Source organism: Pantherophis guttatus, chromosome 2 (genome assembly GCF_059756535.1).
Source record: "Pantherophis guttatus breed Tessera chromosome 2, ASM5975653v1, whole genome shotgun sequence".
Taxonomy (NCBI): domain Eukaryota; kingdom Metazoa; phylum Chordata; class Lepidosauria; order Squamata; family Colubridae; genus Pantherophis; species Pantherophis guttatus.
Window position 1 is genome coordinate 125,111,161 of NC_142064.1, and position 27,464 is coordinate 125,138,624.

Consider the following 27,464-nt stretch of genomic DNA (forward strand, 5'->3'; position numbering starts at 1 on the left):
AGCCTGACACATCCAAGGAGTCCAGAGAATCGCTGAGGCTAACCATCCTGATTTAATTTAATTTCTGAATTTAATTTCATTTTCTCCTCCTTTGCAGGACTGTGGTGATGCCAATTGCCCAAGAGTTCTCCCCGGATGTGGTGCTGGTATCTGCAGGGTTTGATGCAGCCGATGGCCACCCTCCTCCACTGGGAGGTTACAAAGTCTCAGCCAAATGTAAGGGTCCTTCAAGGTGGCAGTTAATCAGTTAAGAGTGGTGGACACTCTGATGTGAGAATGAACAGTTTGCTCTTTGCCCAAAGAGAACATCTGTCCAGCTGTTGCCTAAGGACTCTGCAGCATCTCTAGGGCAATACTTTTGAGAGCTTGAATGATCATTAAGTGGGAATGTGCCAGAGAGGACATCTTACCATATAACGGTTTTCTTCAAGTTTCCTTTCATGATTCTTTAGAAGCATGTGAAAGGAAACCAATTATGACAAAGATGAATTGTGTGTGCAGGCTTTTCTTCTGTAATGCCCAGTTATAGGCTTTGCTTAAAGACCAGATATTTGCAGATGCAGAGCAAGGACACGAGACAATCCTCCTTGAACATGCAGAACATCTCTAGCAGGAGAAGGGATGTGGAGAGGGTTTCAGGAAGCTAGAAAATTTGGTGAGAGCAGAGTTAGATGACTCGCAAAAGGTTTTTCGTCTGTTCATTTTTTGGTGGGAAAGGATGTCCTCGGTCTCAGCTAGGAAGGGCTTGTACTCTTGTCTTTTCTCGGAGAGACCCTACCAGAGAGGTCTAATTCCCTGGTTTCTTTTGTTTTCCTCTGCAGGTTTTGGTTATATGACCAGGCAGCTGATGAATGTGGCTGGTGGGGCTCTCGTTCTAGCCCTGGAAGGAGGCCATGACTTGACCGCCATTTGTGATGCTTCGGAAGCCTGTGTGTCTGCTTTGCTGGGTAACGAGGTGAGTGGATTTGGAGCACCCCCCAACCTGTCTCACTTGGTAGAACAAGTAGACACCTTCAGAAAAAAAAAAAGTAGTTTCACATATTATCTGATCCTGTGCCATTTTGGACTTTAAAGGAGATAACCAGCTTTTTGAACTGCACTCAGGGGAAAAAACATGGAAGCTAGTGCTGTTCACACAGTAGTGGTATAATATGGGCAAACCCTGGAGTGACAACAACTGCATGCATCACCAGACTAGTTATAATTTCTGGATGGTCTTCAAGAGCCCATGTAAAGTAGATTTCAATAATCCTACCAGGAAGTGACCAGGACATGAATGGCCAAGAAGATCTTGGATATGGATATGTGCAAAGGACCCCCTCAGGCCAGGAAAGAGACCAGCAGACTGTGCCACTCGCCTTTAATAATCTGACAACATTCACTTTATAGATACACCATGTTGGAACATGTGGAGGGGTCATTTCTAGAAACTGTGGCCAAACAAAACTCTACCCAAGTATTTGAGCTGGCTTTAACTAAAAGTCCAATACAAAGAGCTTTGAGCCAAAGAGGCTCTTTTGGCTTTTAAAGGGCATATAAGACCAGCCCCAAATAATAACTCGATGAGTCATTTGGGAACCTCATGATACCATCAGTTCCTGGTTCGAAAGTTGGATGCACATGTACACAGGAAGCCCCTTTCTATAACACTGTCCATGCACAGACACATCCCCATTTTCCCCAGTGCTATTGGAACAGAGTCACTGAAAGAAAAGGGGAAACCATGGAGATCCTCCCCTTGCAGATGTCTGCAGGTGTCAGAAACAGTGATTTTTTTTTATTTTAGAAGGTTCCTTGAGGAGAAAAAGAAACTTTAGTCCCTCTCAGTTCTATAAATGTTAGGCAGAGTGCTTAGAAAAGCTCTCCACCTTAGAAATGCCGATCATGATTACTGATTTTCTGTTCTCATGAACTGTGGCAACCAGTGGTTTGTTCTGCCAGTCAACATCAGGTGGCTACTGGAAAAGCTCAAAGCATTCCTCACAGCTGGGCAAGCCAAGTAATTCGGCTCAGCGGTCTCAAGGAGGATATGGGCTACCGGCCCACAATTCAGAGTGTGGATATTCCTTTTTGGAACATATTGAATATTTGATCTAGATTGAGTCTTGGTCGGTTCACCCTCATCCCAACCATTACCTCACCCGGGCACTGATGCAGGACCTCCACAGCTGCTTCAGATGTCCGAGAGAATTATCAAACTCCCCATTCTTCTCTTGGCAAGGGTCATGCCTCAGGAATGCTCAACAGTCTTTCCAACATCAGGTTTGAATGAAGATCAAAATGGACTGAGAACAATCATTTTCATTCCAAAGTGACTGGAATTGGATGAACACCATTTCCTTGCACACCTTTTCCTAGGACGAGAACGTTGGCCACCGGCCTATATTAATAACTTCTCAAATCCAAATTAGTTTCAATGATGGCTGCTTTTAAATTGGCGGGATTCTCTTCTCCTCTCAGTTTTACAACCTCCTTATCCAGCCAATCGTCCCTTCATTGATAAATTTAATCAACTATGACAGCCAAAAATATAGCCCAGGGTGCCTGGCTGCATATCTATAACTTACATCTCCATACCCATTTATCACTCTGTCTTTGTTTTTGCCAACTTCACACAGCTGCAGGTCATGCTTTTCCCTGGATAAAGAGCCTTCCTTATCCTCTCCTCTTTTCCCTATTGATTATATTTTATATGTGTCTGTGTGGGTGTGTATATAAATAAATATGTGGGTGTGGGTTGAATTGCTTGCAGTCCAGGCAATCCTTCCCAGAGGTTTTGTATAACTCATTCTAAACATGCCTCTTTATTTAAAAGAAGTAAGTCCAGCTTAGTTACTCACAGAGAGCTACAACAGGGAAATCCCATCATTTTGTTTATGAAAAAAACGATCCCGTCTTATATAGACCCATGATACTCTGGTACCAAGCTGTGATCCTTCTTCAAATTTAATTTTTCTGGCCTGCTGGCAGTTTATATATTTATTTATTGGTTCGATTTATATGCCGCCCTTTTCCGGAGACTCAGGGCGGCTTACCATGCGTTAAGCAATAGCCTTCATACTTTTGTATATACCTGCTTAGTAGGGCTTCCCCCCCCCCCCCGGTAAGTGGTGTTCTTTGCCTTTCAGCATGCACACTTTAGCAAGGGTACCTTAGCAAACTATTCAGTTGCTGATCCCTTATGGCCTCTTTTCTTGCCTCCTTTGTTCCAAACTTACAAACAAACATTCTTTTATTCCACAGCTTGAGCCTCTTCCAGAAGAGATCTTGCAGCGGAAACCTAGCACCAATGCTGTGCACTCCTTGGAGGCAGTAATCCAGGTGCAAAGTAAGTGGAGGGATTCCTCTTATTGTGAAGTATAGAATGGGCACATGGAAGAGAGGGACTGCTACAAGTAGCTGCTTGGCACTGCAGTGGTCTGCGGGAATGCCTTTGAGAGATAGGAGGAAGAGACACAGAGGACTAGGCAGTGGTTAAATAAGAGGCAGCTTAGCCTGCAGAAATAATGGGACCATGGCTAATGTCTCAGAGGGGCCCTCCCTAGTGTCCTGGGCCTTGTAATGGCAAGGGGTGACTGATGTATTTTACAAGATTCTGTTACTGTAATTTTACAACAATGTTAGTACTCATAGATAGAACTTCTTGTCTGGACTGCCTCTGAAGGTTGACACCAATCTTATAAATCTGAAAATACATCTCTCCCGCATTCGCCTTTGCAGCCAGAAAAGCTAGGGGTGGCCACTTCCAAGACATTTGCCACACACCCATTCTTTTAAAGTGTTATTTTAATCAGGGCAACATGGTCTACCCAAACATGGGACGGAGCATACTGCTTCCGCTTCCGCCTTTCAGCCCCAATCCAGGACCCTTTGCAGGCAGTCGCTTTCGCGACAAACTATTTTTGTATTAAATTTATATTTACCGACAAGGAATTTACCTTTATTTCTTTGTCGGTAAATATAATTTTAACACACCCATTCTTTTTGTGGGCAAATCTGCTTTTTATCTGCCTAGCTTGCTGCTCCTGTTCCTCCTCCTCCTGTCTCCCAAGGACATTCTCACTGACCATATTTAACAAATTCTTGAATGCAATGATACCAGTGGTGGGTTTCTACCGGTTCACCCCAGTTAGGGTGAACCAGTAGTGGTGGCGGCAGGGAGGCTCCGCCCACCTACCTGGACATCATTACGGATGCTTTGCTCATGCACGAGCACGCTCATGGTTCCAAACTGGTAGCAAAGGTAAGTGGAACCCATTATTGAATGATACTATTGTTAGTATAGCAGTAATAAAGAAACTGAATGGTACAGTGCCAGGTTGAAGCATGGGAGACTCTGATGCAAGTAAAAAAAAAACCCTCTCAGCCCAGTCTGCCTCACACAGTTGTGATGAAAATTAAAGAATTTCAGGCAAGAACGATGAACTACCCATGCAATTTTAGGATCTATGGAAAGAAAGGTAGATTCTTCAGATTGTGTGCAGTTTGCAGTCTGAAACTGCAACATTTTTTAAACATTTTGAATTGTTCCTAGATAGCCCAGATCTGGAATAGCTGGAATCCAGCTAGTATTGTGATAAGGGTTAAAAAGCACAGGGTATGTTCCAAGCTTGCTGTACTGAGCCTTTAACTATCACCCGGTGCTGTTACAACACATCTGATTTTGTATGGTGGTCATGGAGTTTCAAAACAAATCCCCTCAATTTGGATCCTTGGATACACTGTATGACTCGGTGAAGGTGGGTCCCTCTGCGCATCATGTGTCAGAGTGGACACTGATCCTGCCTTTTCTCTTCTAGGCCAGTACTGGAACTCTGTACGTCGTTTTGCCCCCACTGTGGGGTATTCGGTTTTGGAAGCCCAGCGTCATGATGTGGAAGAGGTGGAGACAGTGACAGCACTGGCCTCACTTTCTGTAATGGCCGAAAAAAAGTGAGTGTGTCTCTTAATTATTAAAACCACCAGTCTGCAAAGTAGCTATCGGGAAAGACAGGGGTATCAAATGTTGAAGCCAGTCTGCCAAGGCTAACTTAGCAGGGCGAAAGGTGCTTCTGAAGTCAAAAATGTCTTGGGCAACAGCACCAATCAAAGGCCAACCCCATCAGATGCCCATTTTTATTTTGAAGAACTATTTGCCTGTTGGAGCATTTTAATTCAAAGCTCCCTGCCAAAAGGGCAGAAGGAACGTTCCCCATTTTACCAACTGCATGCAGCTCCACTTTCAAGATGTTGGGACGTCTCACAAATTGGTCTTGAAAAATAGCTGTGGTGCATCTGCCTATAAGATGAGCTGGGTCCAAGTTGCAGCTCAGGGAGGTGTGCAGAGTTGATCAAGTCTGACCGAAAGGGGAGAGCCACCGTTTTGGATAAAACAGCATCATGAATAACAATGTTTGATTGGATCTGGGAAACTGTGCTCTCCCCTGGGCTTGAGTCCAGTCTACCTTTTAAGTTGGAAGGATGGTGTTTAGTGTAGCAGCTGTGCGGTCATGTGGAAGAAAGATGGCTAAGGAAGACAGGGTTTGCCCAAACTAATTAATTCCTATTTATTTTACTTCAGTCCCCCTAATTAAAAATAAGAGCATGCTCTCCAGAGCCAAATCTAAGGGGCTGACCTTTATCCTGGAACCATCCCGAAACTATTTTTATTTTATTTTTTTTGCTTTAATTTATATGCCGCCCTTCTCCGGAGACTCAGGGCGGCTTACAATTCATTAAGCAATAGCCTTCATACTTTTGTATATTTATACAAAGTCAGCTTATTGCCCCCACAAACTGGGTCCTCATTTAACCTACCTTAGAAAGGATGGAAGGCTGAGTCAACCTTGAGCCTGGTGAGATTTGAACTTGCAGTAATTGCAAGCAGCAGATGTTAATAACAGTGCTTTAGTCCACTGTACTAAATGGCTCTAATTCAGGCTCTGAATTTCTCATTTAATACAAACATGTAAATACTGTTCCATACTGTTGTATTTGGGGCAATTTTTGCTACATTCTGCATTTTTGGGAAATCCTTCAAGGGCAACCCTATGTGAGATACATCTCAGACCTGCATTATGATGCAATTGGTGATAGGTAGGTCCCTGGAACAACTCAGCTTTCTGACAGACAGATCTCTCTGCTATCCTTTGACTCCCTCCCACCTCCCACCACCCTTGTCCTATTCAAGCAGAACTTGAATGTTTGACCAATTTATCTCCAAGCAAGTGACATAGCTTAGATTTGATCAGTGTCTTTTCCTAATCCTTAACATCCTGGCTTCTTCTGTTTTAGGCGGCAAGGAGAACCAATGGAAGAAGAGCCCATGAACCAATGAAGAGCTGTTCTATCCTCCATCAAGAACACATCATTCTTTGTGGCTTGTTACTTGTATCACAGTCCTGGGTCCCGTCTGCCGCACAGCCCACATTACCCTCAGCCACAAAGCTGGAAAACTGACTCCCAGGTGCAGGCAGAGAGGCTCTGTAGAAGAAGGCATGTGGCAGACCTTCCAGGATTAGTAGCTACCCCTGGGGTGTTACCCACGTGCACCATTCTGCCAACGCAAGCAGCAGAAACAGAGGACACAGGAGAGCAGCTATATGGACTGCCAAATTGGACATTTTACTCTGATATCGGGGTGGTGCCTTTCCCCTCCAGAACCAAAGATGTCCATTGAGTGATCCTGCTGTACAGGAGCCCAAGTCATTCTCCTTTTTTTAAGCAAAACTTGGTTCCTCAGTTGAGGATGTCCCATCATCGAAGGAGCTGGACTGTGCATGGAGAGAACGTTCAGAAGACAAACATTGGATGTCAGACAATAGCCAACATCTTTATAGGACTGATCCAGCCCAGGTCCTACTAACCACTGTCCTAATTACACCTTTTTGGTCTTGGACCTTCTTAATTTGCACTATTACACAGATCACACAGGCACAAACTTTGTTCTACCTTCCATAGGATTTTGTGGGAACAAATTGCACCTCCTTGTGGACTTGAGTCCTTGACTTGACCATTCCTCCAGCATCAAGGCACTATGAAAATGCATAGCCCTGTGGTGCTTGTGACTGGTTGGTTTGTCCAGATCCATAAAAGTAGGCAGCCTTATTCCAAAGAGTAAACTTCAGGGGTGGGGAATGGGGGATGGATACTGTCAGCAAGATAGATTGTTCCTCTTATTATCCCAACCAGTATGTGGCATTTGAATTCCCTGTAACTTTCATTTCTTGGGGATTTCTTTTTCTGTACCTGTTAAAACAACAACACAAGTGCCTATGCAAGGACCTTATTATTCAAATGAGGAGTTAATACCTTCCATAGCTATCCAATCTTCGTGGGATAATGGAAGATAGCTCATTCTAATTTGATCAGAGAGGCTGCTGCTGGCACAACCACTTTTCTACGGATGAAAGGCAGTTCATGTGAAATGTGCGTATCTGTTTTGCTTTCGTATCCATTGCTGTCTGCATGTGCTGGAAAGTTGCGTTCAGTCGCAGCCTCCCAGTGTGTGAGTGAGAAGCACCCATGACAACGATCCACACATTCCTAAATTGAAGCATCTTCCACACGGGACATTTGTCATGTTCAAAGGGGGTCTTTCTTACTGTTCGTAGTGAGATTGTGTATTTGGGTGGGGGGGAGGCCGGGCAAGGTATGGAAGAAGGATGTAAAATATATACCATGTGCTGGATCTAAGCCACCCAGTAAATTGAGCCTTTGCTATAGTCCTAAGTATGTTGCTTTTTTTTCCCCCTCGCAGCCAAAAGCAGCATTATTTTTCAGATATTTGACGACATTGACATATACATTCAGATTCCTCCAGCATCAGCAACACAATGCAAATCTGTCCTGCCATGCAGCAACGTGAATCTTCCCACTGTAGCTCCCTCCTGCCACATGGATCATGTGGGGAATAGATGAAGGAAGACTTGAGTTGGAATGCTGTGTATAGCAGCGTTTTTTAAAAAGCACCTGAAGAGACAGCCATTAGTTTCATACATGCAGATAATGGATTTCTTTTTGCTCAATGTCTTTTTTTTTTTTGCATCTGGCAGATTCTGGTGCTCTCCCCTCCCAAATGAAATCCGTGAGTAGAGAAATTACAATGCCATCCCCAGACTGACAGGATCTAATGATCTGGAGACAGATTGTGCTGTATCAGATAAAAAAATGGATAGTACAATTTCTTGACATTTTAAGAAAGTAAAACATAACAGCATTGAACATGACCGTAAACTAGACTTCATGTGGTTATGAGGGGGGGAGGGGAGGAAAACTTCAGCTCCATCTGAAAACCAGGAAACCCCTGATCCTACTTACTTAAATTCCTCCAAATGGTGAGTCTGGATTTGAAATGTTAAAGACAAACTTCGAGGGGTCACTTACAACAGTGGTCCCCAAGCTTTCCAGCTTTGTGAACTGGTGGGGGTGGTGGAGAGGGGAAGGTTCCACAGTCCCGTTCCAAATGGGCCACGGCCCAGTACTGGTCCGTGGCCTGGGGGGGTTGGGAACCCCTGACTTACAACACTTGGCAAGCTCTGGAACAGATAATTTATAGAAAACAGAGAGATAGCTATTGTCTATCAGGTGAGAAAAATCTGCCCTTTTACCTCTTTTTTTAAAATCAATGAGAGTGCAGGACAAAAGAATAATGGTATAATTACTACTAGTAAATTACAATTTACTTCTGTGAATTCAAAGCGTCAATCCACCTGACTATTCAACCATCCTTTGGGCAGGGGAACAATTACCTCCAGGGTTGTGTGCGCTGTCTTTGTGCGAAATATAGGATGGTTCACATGCGCCACACTCCTATGACAATCTACTATTCTGCCCTCCCCCCCAAAAAATCAAGGGTCCAACTCTGGGCAGAGCACATGTGGTGCCACAGGAAGGGAAGCAAAGAAGTATAAAAAACCTTTAATTGCTTCCAAACAAATTGCATGTGCAAACAAGCAGGATCAGCGTAGTCAAAGAAAAGTGTGATATTTCAACATGAACTAGAAAAACGGAAGTTATAAATCAGTCTACCCATGATGGAGAATATTCTAAGAGTATGGGGAAAAACATACCGTACCTTAATGTAGCATGAATATTGATTGCTGGAAGTTCCAGTGTCCCTTTGCACATTCCCAAGTCCACATCGCCTTTGAAGAGAAGGATGAATAGAAACAAAAGATGAGGGGTGGGGGGTGTTTGGTTGTTTTTAAATCTTATTGTAGTAGAGCCTTCCCCAACCTGGTGCTCTCCAGATGTCTTGGGATTCAAATGACAAATCACAAGATCAAAATTGTGGGGCGGCAAATGAGGGAAGTTTCAATATATGGTTTCTTTGGAAATGATTATTTGATTGTCCTTGAACCATATCAGTAATACAAGTAAAATAAAAGGCAGCCACAGATATTTTGAAGTTCGGCTAGTGATACCCACCCATTTGTTAATCGTGCTCATTAAAATCTATTAGCTGCACTCAATCCAATTCAGCCCTGCTGAAGTTTGGAAGGACATAACTTTAGATCATATTTCAATTGCATTAAATGATTTAATAGATCCCATACACATAACTAGAGGGGAAATGGGTATCGTAGCTTGGCCAAGCCACAGAGAAGATGATGCCCTAATGTCTCAGTTAACCAATGTCCTGCTCTGTAATTCCTTTAATTGGCATCTTTCATCTTCGTCCCATGGTACTAGCTTTGCATGGGGAAATGCCATTCTTTTCTAACAATTCTTTGAAGCCTATTAGTCAGAAAATCATGTATAAGAAACAGCAGGGGTGAAACATTTGGAAGAGAGGACTTACAGCCTGGGACTGCAATAGAGCACATGTAGGAACTAAGAGGCCCAACAATACCTTCTGGCGCTCTGTGTTTTCCACCCAACTCATGGGAAGCGTGTGTGTCTGTGTGTACTGGAACGAGTTTACCAGTATGTCTCCTCATAAATTGATGGTTTTTTTATTGGCCATACTCATAGTAATAGATATTTTATGAGAATACTATTAATATGCATTAAAAACGTCAAATGTTGGGGGAGGGGGTCTTCTGATTAAACCAGAAACACTGAGAAGAAACCACAGTGTTGATGTACAGAGGAAAAGGCCATAAAAGGATTACATCTGTCATTCCATTATTCAGTCTGAATGATTGGTTAAGTTTCGTATGATGTCACAACGTTTTTAGTTTCCCTCTAAGTTCACAAAGGGCGTTAGTTTTCTGTGATGTCATGATAGTATCTATAAACTGCTCGGAGGTGGTATTCAGCAGGTTCTGACCAGTTCTGGAGAACCAGTAGCGGAAATTTTGAGTAGTTCAGAGAACCAGTGAATATCACTTCTGACTGTCCCCGCCCCCATCTATTCTCTGCCTCCTGTGTCCCAGCTGATAGGGAGGAAATGGGGATTTTGCAGTAACCTTCCCCTGGAGTGGGGTGGGAATGGAGATTTTACAGTATCCTTCCCCTGCCACACCCACCAAGTCACGCCCACCAAGCCTTGCCACGGCCACTAAGCCATGCCCATAGAACCAGTAGTAAAAAAATTTGAATCCCACCACTGAAACTGCTACAAAAAATAACAAGGAGACTGCTTATCTTATCCATTCTATCCTATATGTGAAGATCTCAAGCAGGTCTTTGACTGGGGTCTGTAGGAGATGACCAGGATGAGCCCAAGGAAGGGGTCAAACATGACATCAGTCATGAGTTCCTTGGTGCCCACAAGAGTCCAGCCCACCTTGAATTCCTTATCTACCACCAAATCGCTTTTGACCATTAGTAGTTCAGATTCTTATAGGGAGCTTAAGCTTACAATAAATCTTTATACCCATTTGAACTGTCTAGATCAGGGATGTCAATCTCAAGGCCGGCGGACTGCATCCAGCCCATGGGGTGCTTAGATCTGGCCCGTGGGGCTGCCCTGGAAACAGCAAAGGACCGGCACGCGGTGTCTCTGCCAGTGAAAACAGAACTTGGGAGGGCCACACACAGCCCTCCCAAGCTCCGTTTTCACTGGCAAAGGGTTGCAGGAGACTGTTGCAGCTGAAAACAGAGATTGGGAGCCCAATCACTGGCAGAGCGCTCGGGCCACCACAGGAGCTCCCAACATGAGTGACCTTGAGCTGGCTATTCCCACCCGGGCCCCAGAAGTCAAACACAACCCTGATGTGGCCCTCAATGAAATTGAGTTTGACACCCCTGGTCTAGATCTCCTGATTTCCCTGTCACTTGAGAGGATCCTGTTAATCAGAGAGAATACACTAAAATACATTATTCATTATTAGCCTTATACCAATTCTCATACATTGCAAAGGTATGTGGGGATGACCTTGGGAGACTGGCCCAGAGATTGTCTAGGGAATGGTCAGGTAAAGGACAGCGGGCTAGTGGGTGGGCAAGAGGCTCAAAAGAGACCCTTTCTAATTTTTTTGTGTGGGTTTTTTTTTTAAGGAAACAGAGGGATATTGTACTTTCAGACTTGCAAGACTCTGTTAGTAGCTTTATAGTAAAGCAAAACTAGCTGATTTGATCATGTTTCCTGTAGGTCTACCTGGTAAGGCTGAAATCACAATCTTGCTAGTCTAAAAGTACAACTATTCCCCTACCTCCACATAGCTGTGGATTATGCTGTCTTTTTTTAATTGCATTTTTACAATTAAACAAATGTTACTCACATCTTATGCATAACTGCGACCATTTACATACCATAACATTCCAATTCAAATATACTCTATACATTTTTACTATACATTTTAATTCTACTTCTATTTTATCTATTCCTTTCCCATTTTTCTGTTCTCAATCCAGTCATATCACTTCTCCCATATTGCATAGTATTCTGAATCTATTTGTCCTTTCAGTTCAATTGCCAGTTTGTCCATTTCTGCACAATCAAATATTTTTTTAATTATTAAACCTTCGAAAGATATGTTTGTATTTTCCAGCATTGTGCAAAAGCTATCCTTGCTGCGGTTATTATGTGTTATTATGTGTTATTATGTAAACACACAATGGATTATGCTGTCTCTTATCTGACCATCCACTATGCAGAGTCTCTGGACCAGCCTCCCAAGGTCATTCTCACATTGCATTGTTCACATCAATGAATTCAAATGTATTTACATATACTAGGATGGAAATGGGAATCGATTCTAGAGAAATGGTGTACATATTACTAATGTATGTATTGCACTTCATTGTTATGTGAAGTCGCTTTAAAAAGAGGCAAGATCATGTCTATAACCAAAGATAATTTCTATACTACAGTTGGGCAGTAGAAAACTGGACAATCAATATATGGCAGCAAATGGTTGGTATTTCCTGTTGCTATCTCATGGCCATCCAGATAATTGAACAGGTATATGATCACACTAATGCAACTCAAAGGGTATAAACTTCATTCTTCGTGGAAATGCACAGTCTATAGATCAGCAGATCATGTTTAATAATATTTCTATTAGGATCATGGGAAACGGTCCATAGCATACACAAAAAAATAAAAGAGTGAGATGGAAGAAAGTTATATTTGTATTTGCCAAAAAAAAAATAGGATAAAGATACTTTGGAAATAGCAAATCAAAGTTTGGGAACGCCATATGCCAAGACAACATGGGGTGCAGGGTGGGGATAGTGGAAATGGAAGATTATGCAAGAAAATGAAAAGTGTTAGGGAGAAAAAAAATATTCTCAGAATCGGCGAATACAAAGGGCCTCATTTTTCTCATTTATAATGGAGTAATGGAAAAATCCTGTGGGTGCAAGCTGCCTTGTTTGCATTGTTCAGTTCCAATTCACAACGAAGCCAAAGCCACAAGCACTCTTGAAGCCTGTGTCATCCAGGAACAGCTACTGGATGATTCAGACACAATTGGCATCCGTTATTGGAGGCCCTCTGATATTAGAGATCTCAGAGCCACCACAATTTGGGCTTCAGTGTAAAACTGAACATTGAGAGCTATGAAAAGTGGTTCGTTTGACACCCAAGTCACTACACCCAAGAAAATGGGATAAAGAAGGAATCTAAAAGACAGCAGGGGGAGACTGTGTGAAAAGTTTGCACTCGATGCCAGATTCCATGCAGATGCCAAAAGAGCACCTGCCATGGTGTAAGCTTCTCTATTCAATATCATCTTTGAACTTTGAATCAACAGCTGTAAAGCATCAAAAGAAAGGTGGAAACCCACCGATGCATAATTCAGTACCACAAATGGACTTCCCTTAGGAAGTCTTCCCTGGGATCCTTCCCAATTAATTGTTGTGGCCCGCCAGCAGCCAGTGGAGCTGGCAGCAGATTCGGACAGTAAGGAGGTTGGGGAGGAACATGGGCCAGTCCTGGAGTCTGGGGAAGGCTCTGCGTTGGAGGCAGAGATGGGGCCAGGGCTGTATGCCAGTTATCAGTTGCCTTCAAAGGCAGACATCAGTGAGGCAGACAAACAGCTGGAGCCTGTTCCCAGTGTTTGCATGTGCAGAGTTGCCAGACGAAGGGAACAGCTAAAGAACAGGGTCAACTTGGGAGTATGGCCACAGGTGGACAATGAATGGCCCCTCCCAGAGGGAATAAAAGAGGAGCAAAAGGGGAGTGGAGTTTGCAGGAGACAATTAGCTCACTTAATTGGTTTGTGACTCCTTGCCAACTTTTGAAGATATCGACCTGGCAGCTCCCCAAGCCAGATAAGTTCTGTGACTGTAAATTCACCCTTGAAAGACTTTGCTGGATGTGAATGAGAAGAATTCACAGTAACTTAATAAAAAAGGGGATTTTGTTGGGACAAGGAATCTGCTTCATGGTTTGGGGAAGCTTAGGTCAGAACATTAATGACTATAAAGAAAAGTGAGGTTAAACTATAGTAGGGATCAATAGAAAGATGTGTCCCTTTGTTGCTTATTCAAAAAGTATAGCATTATAGGGAACAATCTCAACTTCTTCCTTTCCAACCAGTTTCCAATCAGGAAATTGTTATACTAACCCTTCCCTCAACTGCTATCTTCTACACTCATCTTCACTGCACTTAGCATAGGCACCATCCCACATGCCTTCACCTCGAGCATCAGGTAGCCACATCTGTCAGTCATGGAGGATCTCACCAACATAGCTTCTGTTTTGCAGATGTGTTGTCCAACCAGGTTTTCCCATTTCTAACCTGGAAGAACCAATACTTGAATTTCTGCCTATGCAAATCATATTGACCCAGAACCTAAGCCTGAGGTGAGGAGTATTGGTGCCCTTGTGCCAGGGAAACAGAGTTGGTACTCCAGCATAGAACATCTAATCTAATTCACTGGTGCAATGGCACCTCCATGCCAAGATGCCTGTATTCGAGGCGGCTAACTCAGGTTAGGGACACTGAAGTGACTTCAAAGAAGCAGGGCAGAATTAAGAAATCTGGCTGCTAGAATAACAAACAAACAAAAATCACTTGCTAATTGAAGGGCATAGAAGCAGAGAGTTGAAAAAAATGATAGTCCAATGTAAGTGAAGAAGCTTGGCAGAACGTGAACATGGGAAAGGAGACTCTCTGGCCCACATGCCAAGCTCTATCCTTGTTTTATCTTATATCATTTTCTGCAGTATCCTATATGTGTTTTCACCTTGGGTATACCTGATGGTGCCCTGCTGGTTTCCACATGCTGGCACTGAAGCCTTCTCTGACATGGACCAACAAAATTCACTTTTGCTGTGGAACCTAGAAGGTGGTGGATGGGCCAAGTGGCAAATAGATTTCTCTTCTAAATCTTATTGTTACCTCCCTACATCTATTGCCTTATGAGAGCATCAAGTGTTGCATGTTGTATGATCCCGAGTGAGGTGGGGAACCCAAAGCAAATATAGGGGAATAAAAATGCCAAAAAATGGGGAATTTGTTGGGGTTTTTTTTTTTTAATCAAGTGGTATCTAACTGGATTGCATAAGCTGGACTTTTAGAAGGGTTGTCTCAAAACCAAAACATCTTGTCCACTGTTTGTCAATTTGCTATCAAAAGCAACAGGTTCCTCATTTGTCCCGAGGTTATCATGCAGATGCAAAGCAAATTAGAAATGAGATGTAACACCTCTAGGTGTCTGCAAGGTGTGGTCAGAAAGGACAAGATGGTAGCCACAATTGTGCTATTGAAGCTCCAGCACATATCTAAAAGATGGACAGATTGCACTCTTGTGAGGCACCCTCCTCCAGATATTGTTAGATCACAACTCTCCACCTGCATTTACTCTAAGAGCATTGGAGACTTGTCCAGCGAGAGGTTGCATCACACCAATACGCAAATCCTTCCTCTTCAGATCTGTTTTCAGTTGATGAGGAAGGTACACATTGCTGTTTATTAGCAAGTTTGCCTCTTTAATTGTTTTTGTTATCTTTGAGTCCATCTTGACTCCTAATTACTATAATGGACAAATCAAAGCGGTTTCCTAAGGAGCATTTTTTGGAAAAGTGTACATTTTGCTTTTCCTCATTAGATTAGATTAACAGTTGGAAGAGACCTTGTAGGTCATCTAGTCCAACCCCCCCCCCCCCAAGCAGGAGACCCTACCCCATTTCTGACAAATGGCAGTCCAATCTCTTCTTGAAAGCCTCCAGTGGTGAAACCCCCACAACTTCTGAAGGCAAGCTGTTCCATTGGTTGATTGTTCTCACTGTCAGAAAATTTATCCTGATTTCCAGGTTGAATCTCTCCTTTTTCAGTTTCCATCCATTATTCCTTGTCTGGCCTTCAGGTACTTTGAAAAATAGCTTGAGCCCCTCTTCTCTGTGGCAGCCCCTCAAATATTGGAACACTGCTATCATGTCTCCCCTGGTCCTTCTCTTCCCTAGACTAGCCATGCCCAGTTCCTGCAACTACCATTCATTATACATTTTAGTCTCCAGTCCCCTAATCATCTTGGTTGCTCTTCTCTGCACTGTTTCTACAGTCTCAACATCTTTTTTATAGTGTGGTGACCAAAACTGGATGCAGTATTCTAGGTGTGGTCTTACTAAGGCTTTATAGAGTGTTATTAGTACCTCACTTGATCTTGATTGTATCCCTCTGTTAATACAGCTTAGAGAAAGAGTGATTGGGTCAAAGTTACCAGGATGAGAACTCGAATTTCTTTACTCCTAGTCTTCCACCTTAATCACTAGACCAAATTGGCTCTCATATTACATCACATAGTCCCCTGGAAAGTTTTAGAGCATCCATGGGGCCCTAAAATCAGGCAGCACCAGCTGAGTTTCTCAGCCTCCCATCATAAGGGGGCTTTTCTTGTTGCAAGATATTGCTATAATCTGATTGCTGTTGGGAGTGGGTGGGGGTTAAAAGTGAAAACTATCCCTGACTGGTGCAGTTTACTCTGATGTCACAACGACTCAAGTGCAACAATGGGGGAAAATGTTTTTGACCTTGGTGCCTGTCCTAAGGGTACATCTGGAGTGAAGAAAGAAGCAAAAACAAGCCTTCGGCTTTGTTGTTTCCTGGCATAAACATTTCAAAGGAAATGAAGCAAGGGGACTGAATTTTGAGGCACTGCTTTAGATTCTTAAGGCTATTGAGGTCTCGAGTGGCTGACTTAATTCTCAGGTGAGTTAACCCAGAATGGAGTTATAGCCCAGCATAACTCAGAGGACATTGTTTGCATGAAGTTGGCAGGGCCTTCAAATTGTGTGTGCCCTTTGGCGAAATGCAGAAATTTAAGAGTCCTTCATTCCTTGATGGTCAAGACTTTTACAAGAATCCTCTGCTTAATTTCTGTGCCAGAATGCTGGTATTGGCAGAGGAGCAAAGAGAATAATTTTTTAAAAAGTGGCATTTGATAAAGCACTTGCAAGGTTAGTACACCACTTTCATTTATTGAGATGGGTCTAGGGCAGTGATGGCTAACCTTTTTGCCGTTGTGTGCCAAAAGTGGGGGGAGCGCGGGAGGATCGCGTGCGTGCCCACACCCATAATTCAATGCGCCCCGCCCCCTGTGCATACACGCATGACCCCCCCCCGGGTTCCCCCCACTTTTGGCACGCGATGGCCTGGTGGGCCCAGTAGGCCTGCTTTTTGCCCTCCCCAGGCTCTAGAGGCTTTCTAGGAACCTGGGGAGGGCGAAAACAGTCTTCTCCACCCCCACTGGAGGCTGGAAATGGCCTGTTTCCAGACTTCCGGTGGGCCCGAAAGGCCCAAAAATCAGCTGACCAGCGCATGCATGCGTGCTGGAGCTGAGCTAGGACAACACTCACCTGTCCACATATATGGCTCCGTGTGCCATCTGTGGCCCGCATGCCATAGGTTCACCATCACAGGTCTAGGGTTTCAAAACTAGGTGAAACACGTTAAAGACAATAGGCCCTTTAAACCATTCTTCTCCCCATTTTAGGAAATCGGCAGAAAGAGACATGAATGGAATAGAAAAATAGCATTCTGGTCACTTGCTAATGCCTGCAGGTGAAACTGGTTTGAAAGGCACAAAAACAGCTGCTTGAAAAAGAACTTAAGATCTCTTTCCTTCTCAATTCATGTTTAGCCGTATTAGTATACAGGCAGCTGAAACACAGTTTTGTTCATTCCCAGTGGGAGATGGGAACTGTAGTACAATACAGGGGAGCAAGTTGAAAAAATGTGCTGTATTGGAAATAGAAATGTCCATCTCTCTCCTTTTTGTCTGTGTGCCCATCCCCGTCCTTGTTTTCAACAGGATTTGCATGTGCTCTCATTCTGTATGGAGCTCACAAAATAGTTGTGTGTAGCCTATAAATAAAGCCCGTACAACGAGGACTTGGTTAAAAGAATTTTAACAACTCAAATAACATGCAGGTTACAATGTACTAGGAAAAGTGTCCTTTTTCAGACCAAAGTCATCCCTTGATGATGATCAAACTTATTAATTCTTCATAGTAAGAAGCAATACAAAGCTGAATTAGACTGTTCATCAAACCTGGAGTAGCATCCACTAGTGAACGGAGGAGGTCATCAGTGACTGAAAGGGCTCTGTGGTGGATCCCCCACTGTTTGATTCTTGAACTTCAGCGAAGAGTAAACCAATAGGTGTGACTGAACTGTGACCCCCAGTTGCGTCTGTTAACAAGGCTAATGGCAATGGATGCTGGGAATTGTAGTTCAGCATGCAGCTAGTGCTGCAAAGATTGACCCGGTACTGGCAAGCATGCTCCCTGCATTCATAAGTGGCATGGCTAAAGTAGAAGCATGGATTTATTCTCAACCAGGCTGTCCCACAAACAACCCTTAGAATTGAGCTTTTGGTGAAGGTGGAAGACCTTTCATTCTTTACCTTGTGATATAGTTTTACATTTGTGGATACAACCAAGCAGGAGTATTTAGTTCTTTCTGGGCTGCTATGTTCATCCTATTGCCATAAAGAATAGCTATCGTACACCATGCCTATTTAGGGCTTTCTCCCAGCGGGACCTAAAATGGCCGTTTCAGTTGTTGTGGAATTGCTAGAACTTGCAAACTGAGTTTAAGGTTGAGAAAGCGGGAGCCAAAACTTAATACAAACCAGGTTTCTGTCAGGATGCTTGCAGGCAAAGCTCGTCTTCTCTTATGCAATCATTCCGTCTTATACAAGAATTTGAAAGCAGTTGGCACGGGATCCAGACACGCTCTTCTTCTTCATGCAGCCTTCCCTTCCCATCACTCCCTACCACCACCGCTCCCTCTCTCCCCACTTCTTACAAGCCAAAAGTCACCAGAGGAAAAGAAGGCAAAATGCCAATTTGCAGCTCTACAAGCCATTCTCAGCTGGAATAATACGGTGCCAAAAGAGCCATTTTTGAAAAAGTTCTTACTCTTGTGAAAAAGGCTCCCATTTTTTTCCCTACTCCATTCATAGCAAGCTTTCGGATCCTTCTTTCTGCTCTGTCCTTCTGGTGGTGAAGGGGCAAGGGGGCTCCTTTTGTTTCCCATTATGTCATCCTCTGCTGTTCTGCTGCTTCCTGATTTCAAAAAAAAAAACCTCACGGGAGAAGTACTCCCTTGATGCTTCCCCTTGGGACGGAGTTGAAGCATGGGAAGCCAAGGAGATCGCACATCACTAGAGAGATGATGCCATTATGGAAGACTGAATGCTTGCAGATGTCCCTTCGATATCCCCCTACAACTCTAGGTAGTCCCCCTATATATCCTTCATCCTTGCTGTTCTTTGCCATCACACTGAATGGGAATGATGAAGTGCAGAAGGCTTTTTCAGCACAATACAAGTAGTCCTCGACGTACGACCACGATTAAGCTCAAAACGTCTTGTCGTTAAGAGAGACATGTGTGAAATGAGTTCTGCCCCCATTTTAAGACTTTGCTTGTCACCATTGTTTGATAAATGAGTAACCCGGTTGTTAAGTGAACCTGGCTTCCCCATTGACTTTGCTTGTCAGAAGGTCGCCAAAGGTGATTTACATGACCTTGGGACATTGCAACCATCATAAATATGAACCAGTTGCCAACCGTCTGAATTTGGATCACATGACCATGGGAATGCTGCAAAGGGCATGACTGAAAAACGGTCATAAGTCACATTTTTCAGTGCCACTGTAATTTTGAATGGTCACTAAACAAACTGATGTAAGTCGAGGACTACTTGTACTAGCACCAAAGCGCCCTGTTCTGAGAACTTTTTCCAGGACCAAGATTTAATCTGAAGCCATGAAATGATACCACAGAAAGCCTGCTTCCGGGTATATGCAACTATTTCTTTTGCTGGAGAGAGAGAGGGAGAGGGAGAGGGAGAGGCAGGGAGAGAGGGAGAGGGAGGGGGGCAAGGCTTCACAGCGGCTCTCTGATCAGAATTAAGCCCTGGCTGAGGTTAGAAGGAACGTTGCATGAAAAGCATTTAAGTCCTTCGAGGTTTAGAGTATTATTATGATTTTGGCAAAGCAGCACTCTCTGTACAGTCCGGTAAGAAAAGAAAAAGAGCCGTCAAGGGGAACAGGTCTACCTTTGGGAAAATGGGAGGTTACTGCCAAATATACAAGAATTGTGAGTGTCAGGCAGGAGGTTCTAATAAGAAGAAAAGGAATTCTTAACCTGCAACTTCAAAAATAAATTAGCTCTTCAAAGAGTTCTACGTAGACCTGTTGAGATCAGCTTGTTACAAGCCAAGCTTCAGGCCGCTGCCTCATCTGGTGCCCAGTTCATCCCAAGGCAAATACGGAAAGCTTGCCCTCTCAATCCTGGATCGGCCTTAGGCATTCCTTTCCCAGTCTCCCCACCCCACCCCAAGATGGCAGGGCTGATCGTATCTTGAGTGCGATGAAGCAGCATGAATGGTCCAGGCCTTGACTCTCTGAATAAATGTGTCTCGCTGCTCTTGGGAAAGGGGGTTCGCCAGATTTCTTCTTTTCTGAGGATGCCTAGGAAAAAAAAATAGAGACAGCCAGAGGGAGACATCAGTAACAAATTTGAAACTTTAGGTTGGTTTTCTTAGCGAATGTGAAAATAATCTGGTGTACGAGCAGGGGTTCCTCAAGGTATGGCCAAAACAGTCAAGATAGCCGCCACAACAGGACAATTGAAACTCTGCTTGTCCTTAATGTGCACTGGACATTAAAAGAAAAGTTGAACTCAGTGGTAAAATCCAAATTTTTTAACTACCAGTTCTATGGGCGTGGTTCGGTGGGCATGGTGTGGCTTGGAGGGTGTGGCTTGGTGGGCATGGCAGGGGAAGGATACTGCAAAATCTCCATTCCCACCGCACTCCAGGGGATACTGCAAAATCCTCATTCCCTCCCCTCTCCTGGGTGAAGGATATTGCAAAATCTCCATTCCCACCACACTCTGGGGCCAGCCAGAGGTGGTGTTTGCCGGTTCTCTGACCTGCTCAAAATTTCCACCACCGGTTCTCTAGAACCTGTCAGAACCTGCTGGATTTCACCCCTGGTTGAGCTTCATATCATTGTGTCTACTCTCTTAACTGTTTTGGCCACACCCTGTAGATATCCCTGGTTATAGGACATGATGACAGCAAGAAAGGACTTTCCTGATTCAACCCTCTCTCCTCCTAAATTGAGCACAATAGATATGGCTCTTTGGCATAAGGCCAGGTCCATGTGCAAAACATGTGAGGGTTTGGGTTTTTTGTTTGTTTGTTTGTTTGTTTTTTGAGGTGGGGGATATTTGGTGTGAGGTGTTAGGAAAAATACAGTCATAGAAACAGCCTGCATGCAGAAAACTAGCATACAAAGAAGAAGGTTAGGAAATAACTTACTTCTGGCAAATGTAATTCTTTAAATGCAGAGAAATTTTCATTTTGTTAAACAAAATGCACACTCACTCATTCTTGTAAATTGATGCATTATACGATCCTCATCAAACATTTTTTTAATTAGGTTATGAAGCATTATAAAATGAAAAATACAAAAGTAAATAAAAGAGCAGTGAGACGGGAGGGGAAAGGAGGAGAGAGGTGAGGAACGGTAGGGAAAAGAAAAAGAAGCATTGACTTCTGACTCTCTCTGTTGCCGTAGAATAGGGCATTAACACCAAATCACAGCTGTTTGTTTTTCCATAATAATATGAACAAGTCATTTCTATAAAGATCTATCCATCTAAACTGTAAAACCCAAAGTCAAAGTTACATTCTTTTCCACATCAAGCTTGATCCGTTATACAATCCTGTGAGCAACTTTTGTATGGATAACTGGGCTAAAAATGCAATTGATAACCATTTCCTCACCTGCAATTTTAATTGGAACAATATTACCAAACAACTATTTCAGTGGTGGGTTGCCCCCAGTTCGCACTGGTTCTACAGAACCGGTAGTAAAACTGGCAGGAGGCTCCGCCCACGGATCCTGACATCATAAAAACACTTCTGTGCATGCGCAGAAGAGCGCACACGCACCCATTGCAAACCGGTAGTAAAGGTAAGTAGAACCCACCCCTGAACTATTTGGATTAGATAACTTCAGAAAGCGAAACTTAAACCCTTTGGAGATAAGACAAATGTGGAATTCCTAAGAATTCCGCAATGAGAGACAATACATTGCTTAAGGTTTATGAAGGTGCCACAAATCGTACATTTTATCGCCAAGGTGCATTCGTCCCTTTACTACTAAAATTTTTGCTTTTATAAAAGATTTGTATTTTCGTTGGAAAACCTTCAGGTTGCACCTTCTGAATGCCAATCCATCAACATATTTAATATCTCACCTTCCATCTTGCCACTCGGTCTCATTGTGGGCCAGTTATCCTTTTTTCCCAGAGGAAATTAAACACATTTAAAAAAAAAAAACCCTTTCCAAATGAGAGAGGGGATCTTTTTGAACTCCACTTCCTTTTTGATTTAAATGAAAGCAGCTGAAATGGGTGTGCTTCTCGGAGATCACAGACCAGATGTTAGATATATAATGATTTGATCACTTAGGCATGTACAGTATATGTAACTCTACCCAACTTTTAACATTTAAATTCTCTTAACAAGTGCAAAGTACCCACAATCCAATCCTATTCTCCATGCCCTGTCTGGATTACATGTCGCTCTAATGCATTATATAAAGCTATCAAAGGACCGTTAATGAGATCGTTAGTTGAAACATTTAGAGAATGAAACAAAGCCCACGATTCATCCTTTCTTCTTAGAGGGTCAACCTCTTAATGATTTTGGAGGCATCAGGTCAAAGATTAAAATGTAGTTTCATCTCGATGAGAAAGAAGCAACATGGGACTCATCAGACATTTTGCATTACAACTATATGGATTTAGTATGTTGTCGGACGCTGATGCACTGGGAGACCAAAACATCTGAAGGCTGCAAGTAAGACTAAACTGTTCTAATAGATTTTAAACAGTGGTCAAGCTAGGCCTTTGTGACTGGAAAAATCCCGCTCCTTTCCTTTCCTTTCCTTTCCTTTCCTTTCCTTTCCTTTCCTTTCCTTTCCTTTCCTTTCCTTTCCTTTCCTTTCCTTTCCTTTCCTTTCCTTTCCTTTCCTTTCCCTTCCTTCCTTCTTTTTTTCCTACCCTTAATAAATTTGAATTGTTACCAGTGGTGAAATCCAACTTTTTTACTACCGGTTCTGTGGGCATGGCTTGGTGGGCGTGATGTGGCTTGGTGGGTGTGGCAGGGGAAGGATACTGCAAAATCTCCATTCCCACCCCACTCCAGGGAAGGATACTGCAAAATCTCCATTCCCACCACACACTGGAGCCAGCCAAAGGTAGTATTTGCTGGTTCTCTGAACTACTCAAATTTCCGCTGCCGATTCTCCAGAACCTGTCAGAACCTGCTGGATTTCACCCAATTGTTACTCCCTATGATTGCCAGAATATCAGCCCTGGTTCTTTCGAGGTTTCTTTCATTTTGATAGCTGATTCTTTCTTTTTCTCCCCCCACCCCACCCCTAATACTGAACTAACATATATTCCAGGAAATTGGAAGCTATTCCACTGAATGAAAAAGATGTCAACAAGCCGATGAACTGCTAACATGCCCCTCCTTTGGTTTCTTCTAAAGACAAACAAGGGATTTTCCTAAAGGCCGTTACAACCTCTCCACACTTTCAAGACTGAAAGCTAGAACGGATCCTTCTGATTATAACATAGAGCTTGTGGGGGGGGGGGGAGGAATAATTTGATTTATTCTATTTTGGCCCTTGGGGTCCAGCTATGCATGATAACTCTGACCAGATCTCCCAGAATGTTATGCTTGACTTCAGAACATCCATAGAATTACTAATTCTGATCAGGGAAAGGCTGCTGGAAGCGGATGGGGTTAACCCTTTTCTGTTATATCCAACCCAGGACCTCCACTCAATTTCTATCCACCCTTGGTGCTTCCTAGCAGGAAAACAGCAGGGTAGGAAAGGGGTTAACCATCCCCTTCTCCCCCACCCCTCCCTTGTTTCTCTGATCAAATTAACAGTGCCTCATAGCTGCTTTGAAGTCAAGAAAAAGACATCTGGAGAACCGGTCATGGATCTTCCATGTCGACATGTTAACACGTGGACTTAAAAGTGGTTTCTGAGCCCGTCTCCTGCTGTGGGAGTTATGGGCAAGAGAAAGCAATGTTGACCGCTTCAGATAAAATGCAAATGGCTGTCCTGAAAAGACTTCCAATTTTTCTGCGTTTGGGGGATGTTGGGATCAACTACCAACTATGCATTGTGCATGAAATGGCTTCCTAGTCCCACTTGGTTTGTTCAGGACTATATGTGTTTGACAATGGCCTTCTTTCTTAGCTTTCACCTGATTCTGTTTCGGAAGCATCTGAAACAAGAGACAGGAATGCTATGGAAAGCTACAAAGATCCAACACTGGGTGGAACCAACAGAGGAGCTGGAACCTGGTCTGACGAAAGCTGGGAAGTTTGGAAATGGTTGAATAGACTGTGCATGGGTACAGCACGATCCAGAGACACTAAACAAATGGGGCTCTCTGGTGACTTCTGTTCTTTGCTGTTGTGTTGACATGCAGACAACAACACATATGTATACCTCCCCTTTGTATCCTGATCAGTGTATCTTTGAGAATCTGATGGCAGTGTGACAGATCTGCAATTATTGTTGCTAGCTTCTGGCCAAGATCTGTTTAATTTGTACCTATTTTAACCTTGTATTTTATATTTCAATTTTTATGTCATGTAGCATGCCTCGTTTTAATTGTGATGGTTTCACCGGTGCAGGATGTGTTGGCCATTCCTTGCTTTTGATGAACCTGACAAGGTTGAGGGAAAAGCAAAAAAAAAAAAAAAAAAAAAAAAATACCTCATAGATTTCAGTCAGGTTGATTTTCTTCCTTAGTCTGCTCCAAACTTGGCTACCTTGTCAAAGATGTGAGGGAAAGCAAAAAAAAAAAGAAAGAAAAAGAGGAAAACATTCTCTTACCTTTCTTGGCCTAGAAAGCAGATGATGAAAGTGGTGGTGGGACAAATTAGAAAGACATGTTGAGATTCCATCCATATTTGTTTGGAGGACGATGTATAGTGTGGGAAGCATTTGCTGTGCTTCTCGTGTGATGACCTTTAAAATCAGGAGCACCACTTGTATGTGGATGGCAAATGTCCCTCATTATTTTTAAATAGAGGGATTTGTTCACTATAATTAGAGCATTTTAAAATATACACAGAGCTTTGGCTGAGGCCTTTGGCTTGTTTCAAAATTGCAAGCGATGCCCTCTCTTTCTCTCCAAGAGCTGGTGCAAGGCCACGCATACTGCATTTCCCCCCACCACACCACCCTTTGAATTCTTCCTAAAGGGACATTTCTTGTGATGCGCCAGAAACCACTTTTTAGATTCCCCTTATTTTGATACAATTATTCAAAGCTAGCTTTGCCAAGAGAAACCCAAGATGGTTGATGGGGCACACATAAGTTTGTGTGTGAATCTCTGCTGTGGGCATACCGTGTTTCTCCGAAAATAAGACCCTGTGTTATATTTTTTGAACCCCAAAATAAGTGCTTGGCCTTATTTTCGGGGAGGTCTTGTTATTTTTGGGGCGTGTGGAGCGAGATGGGGATCCTCTTGCTGTCTGATTTCCAGCTCTTTCTTCCTAACCCTAACTAGAGGAAATGGTAGGGACCGGCTGCGCACATGTTTAAATATTTTTGGGGAGGGCTTATTTTCAGGGGTAAGGCTTATTTTCAGCGGAGGGCTTATTTTTGGGGAAACACAGTAGAGTATGCAACTCATAGTCTGTATCACCGTCTTAGCTAATATTTTCCCCCTTAATAGCTATCTGCACAATTCTTGTGCACCACTTTTAAAAAGTGCACTATGTACTACTGGAGGTACATAATGTATGTTTTCATTGATTATCTGTTAATTCTTCTGTATGATCTGTTCAGCTGTTTCTTACCTTTGGCCCTCAAGGCCCTAGGTCTCCCCTCTCAATTTTCCTCTCTACAGACAGGTTGGCATTGATTGTTAGGTGCATAGGTTATATGAAATAAAAAGTGAAATAAAGCCTTTTGTAAGGCTTTCCAGTGGTCTAGAATTTTAGATATTTAAAAATATGTCTTGCCTACTTCATAGAGAAAGGTGAAGAAAATCCATCTATTGCATGTGCTGTTGGCCCTGCTTCATCATTCATTTGAGATGAAAAAAATTAATAAAATTCAAACAAAACACGTTGGGCCCACTCACCCCTTATTTGAATTTCTGTAACAAGATTGTTCCACCTGCATTCCTTGCAAATGTTTCTTTTTTTAAAAAAAAATGCAGTGTCCTTCTGCATTTTATTGATTGAAATGCCTGCAATTTCCCCCCCAGCATTTTTCAGTGTATGCAATTTTATAAGTGTGTATAGTATTAAACAAAATTCTCTGAAAAAGTCTTAAAGGGCTGCTTGATGAAATTTGGATAAGTGTGAATTTCAAAAGCAGGCTGTGTTTTGGTTTCCATCCTGAAATGACAAAAGTAAGTTCATCTTGAAGTGTTTGTGACTTCTATGCAAACAATAGTCCTGGCTGGTGTCTTAAACAAGGTCAGCCAAGGCAAATCTCCCCCTCCTTCTCTTTTGCTCTGTTTTGGAGTGAGAAGCTGCCTTTAAACAGAAATGCCTTGTTCATGGGAATGACGGGCATAGATTGAGATTCCCCGCATTCACAAATGTTTTGGTGATGGTGTCATTACAAGGATCATCTCATGGCACAAATTTGAAACTCAGATGAACTCAGCCTTGTTCATCATCTCCAGTAAAAGGTTTAAAAAGAGTCTTTTTTCTAAGAATACCCTGCTTTGCTTTCATTTTACTTGTCAAGAGGAGGGGTTCTGTTCTCTTGTTGCCAGAATGAAAATCTGCCCGGAATTTTGTAATCTGTTAAAAAAGTTGGCACGTTAGAGGTTTTTGTGAAATTCTTTGCATGGTCTGCTGGACATTTTCTAGCATAAAGAAATGATGAAAATGCATCTTAAAGAAGGCCTGGTCAAAACTTTTCCTTGGGGGGAGAGGAAGGAAAGAAAGGAGAACACAATTATTTGTTTTTCTGCATACAGCCTTCCTATTTTACTTTTATTCATTTATTATCTTCAAGTCAGCCCTGCCTCCTGGCAATTCCATGATCAAATCTAGGCAGTTTTCTAGGTAGCATTATCAGAAATGGTTTCCCATTGCCATCTCCTTATGGTTGAGAGAGAGAGAGAGTGACTCGCCCACTCTCAGTTGGCTTCTCCATCTAAAACAGGAGTAAAACTCAGGTTCCCTCACTCCCAATTCAATACTTTAAGCCCTGGACCAAACTGACTCTCTTCTGTTCTGGCACTTACAGCTTAATCTCCTTGGAAGACTGAGCACTTCCATTTCACTCCCCTAAAAATTGGGTGAAGTTTATTTTTATTAGCTCCTGCCCTGCTTGTGAACACTTACGCCAATTGGGTTTTTAAAGACATGTTTATCAATGGGACTTAAAATCTCAAAATTCCAGAACTTGCACACGAATTGAACAGCAATAGACTAAGATAAGCTAGGCCAATCATAATATAACAAAACCTCCTTCCTTCCTTCCTTCCTTCCTTCCTTCCTTCCTTCCTTCCTTCCTTCCTTCCTTCCTTCCTTCCTTCCCAGATTCTTGGAGGCCTTTTCAAAGA

At 43.0% G+C, this 27,464-nt stretch overlaps 2 protein-coding genes and 1 long non-coding RNA gene across 10 annotated transcripts in view; 1 reads left to right on the forward strand and 2 right to left on the reverse strand.

The window, feature by feature from the left end:
* Positions 1 to 7,703, forward strand: part of HDAC7 (histone deacetylase 7) — a 229,515-nt gene extending 221,812 nt beyond the window's left edge. For all 8 annotated transcript variants that reach the window (XM_087886649.1, XM_034419318.3, XM_034419321.3 and 5 more), the window contains 5 exons: positions 98 to 216; positions 822 to 955; positions 3,244 to 3,328; positions 4,800 to 4,932; positions 6,274 to 7,703. In XM_087886649.1, the coding sequence (XP_087742775.1) occupies positions 98 to 216; positions 822 to 955; positions 3,244 to 3,328; positions 4,800 to 4,932; positions 6,274 to 6,316 (514 nt within the window). In that variant the 3' untranslated portion in view covers positions 6,317 to 7,703. The remainder of the gene's footprint in view (positions 1 to 97; positions 217 to 821; positions 956 to 3,243; positions 3,329 to 4,799; positions 4,933 to 6,273) is intronic.
* On the reverse strand, positions 6,583 to 9,158 carry LOC148115310 (uncharacterized). Its single transcript, XR_015732373.1, has 2 exons — positions 9,056 to 9,158; positions 6,583 to 8,115 (listed from the first exon to the last, which is right to left on the reverse strand). It is a non-coding gene; the product is annotated as an uncharacterized LOC148115310 (long non-coding RNA).
* An 8,551-nt stretch (positions 9,159 to 17,709) lies between these two features.
* TWIST2 (twist family bHLH transcription factor 2) overlaps positions 17,710 to 27,464 on the reverse strand; it is a 30,934-nt gene continuing 21,179 nt past the window's right edge. The window contains exon 2 of the mRNA XM_034419316.3: positions 17,710 to 20,296. The gene's annotated coding sequence lies outside the window, so the exon portion shown is untranslated. The remainder of the gene's footprint in view (positions 20,297 to 27,464) is intronic.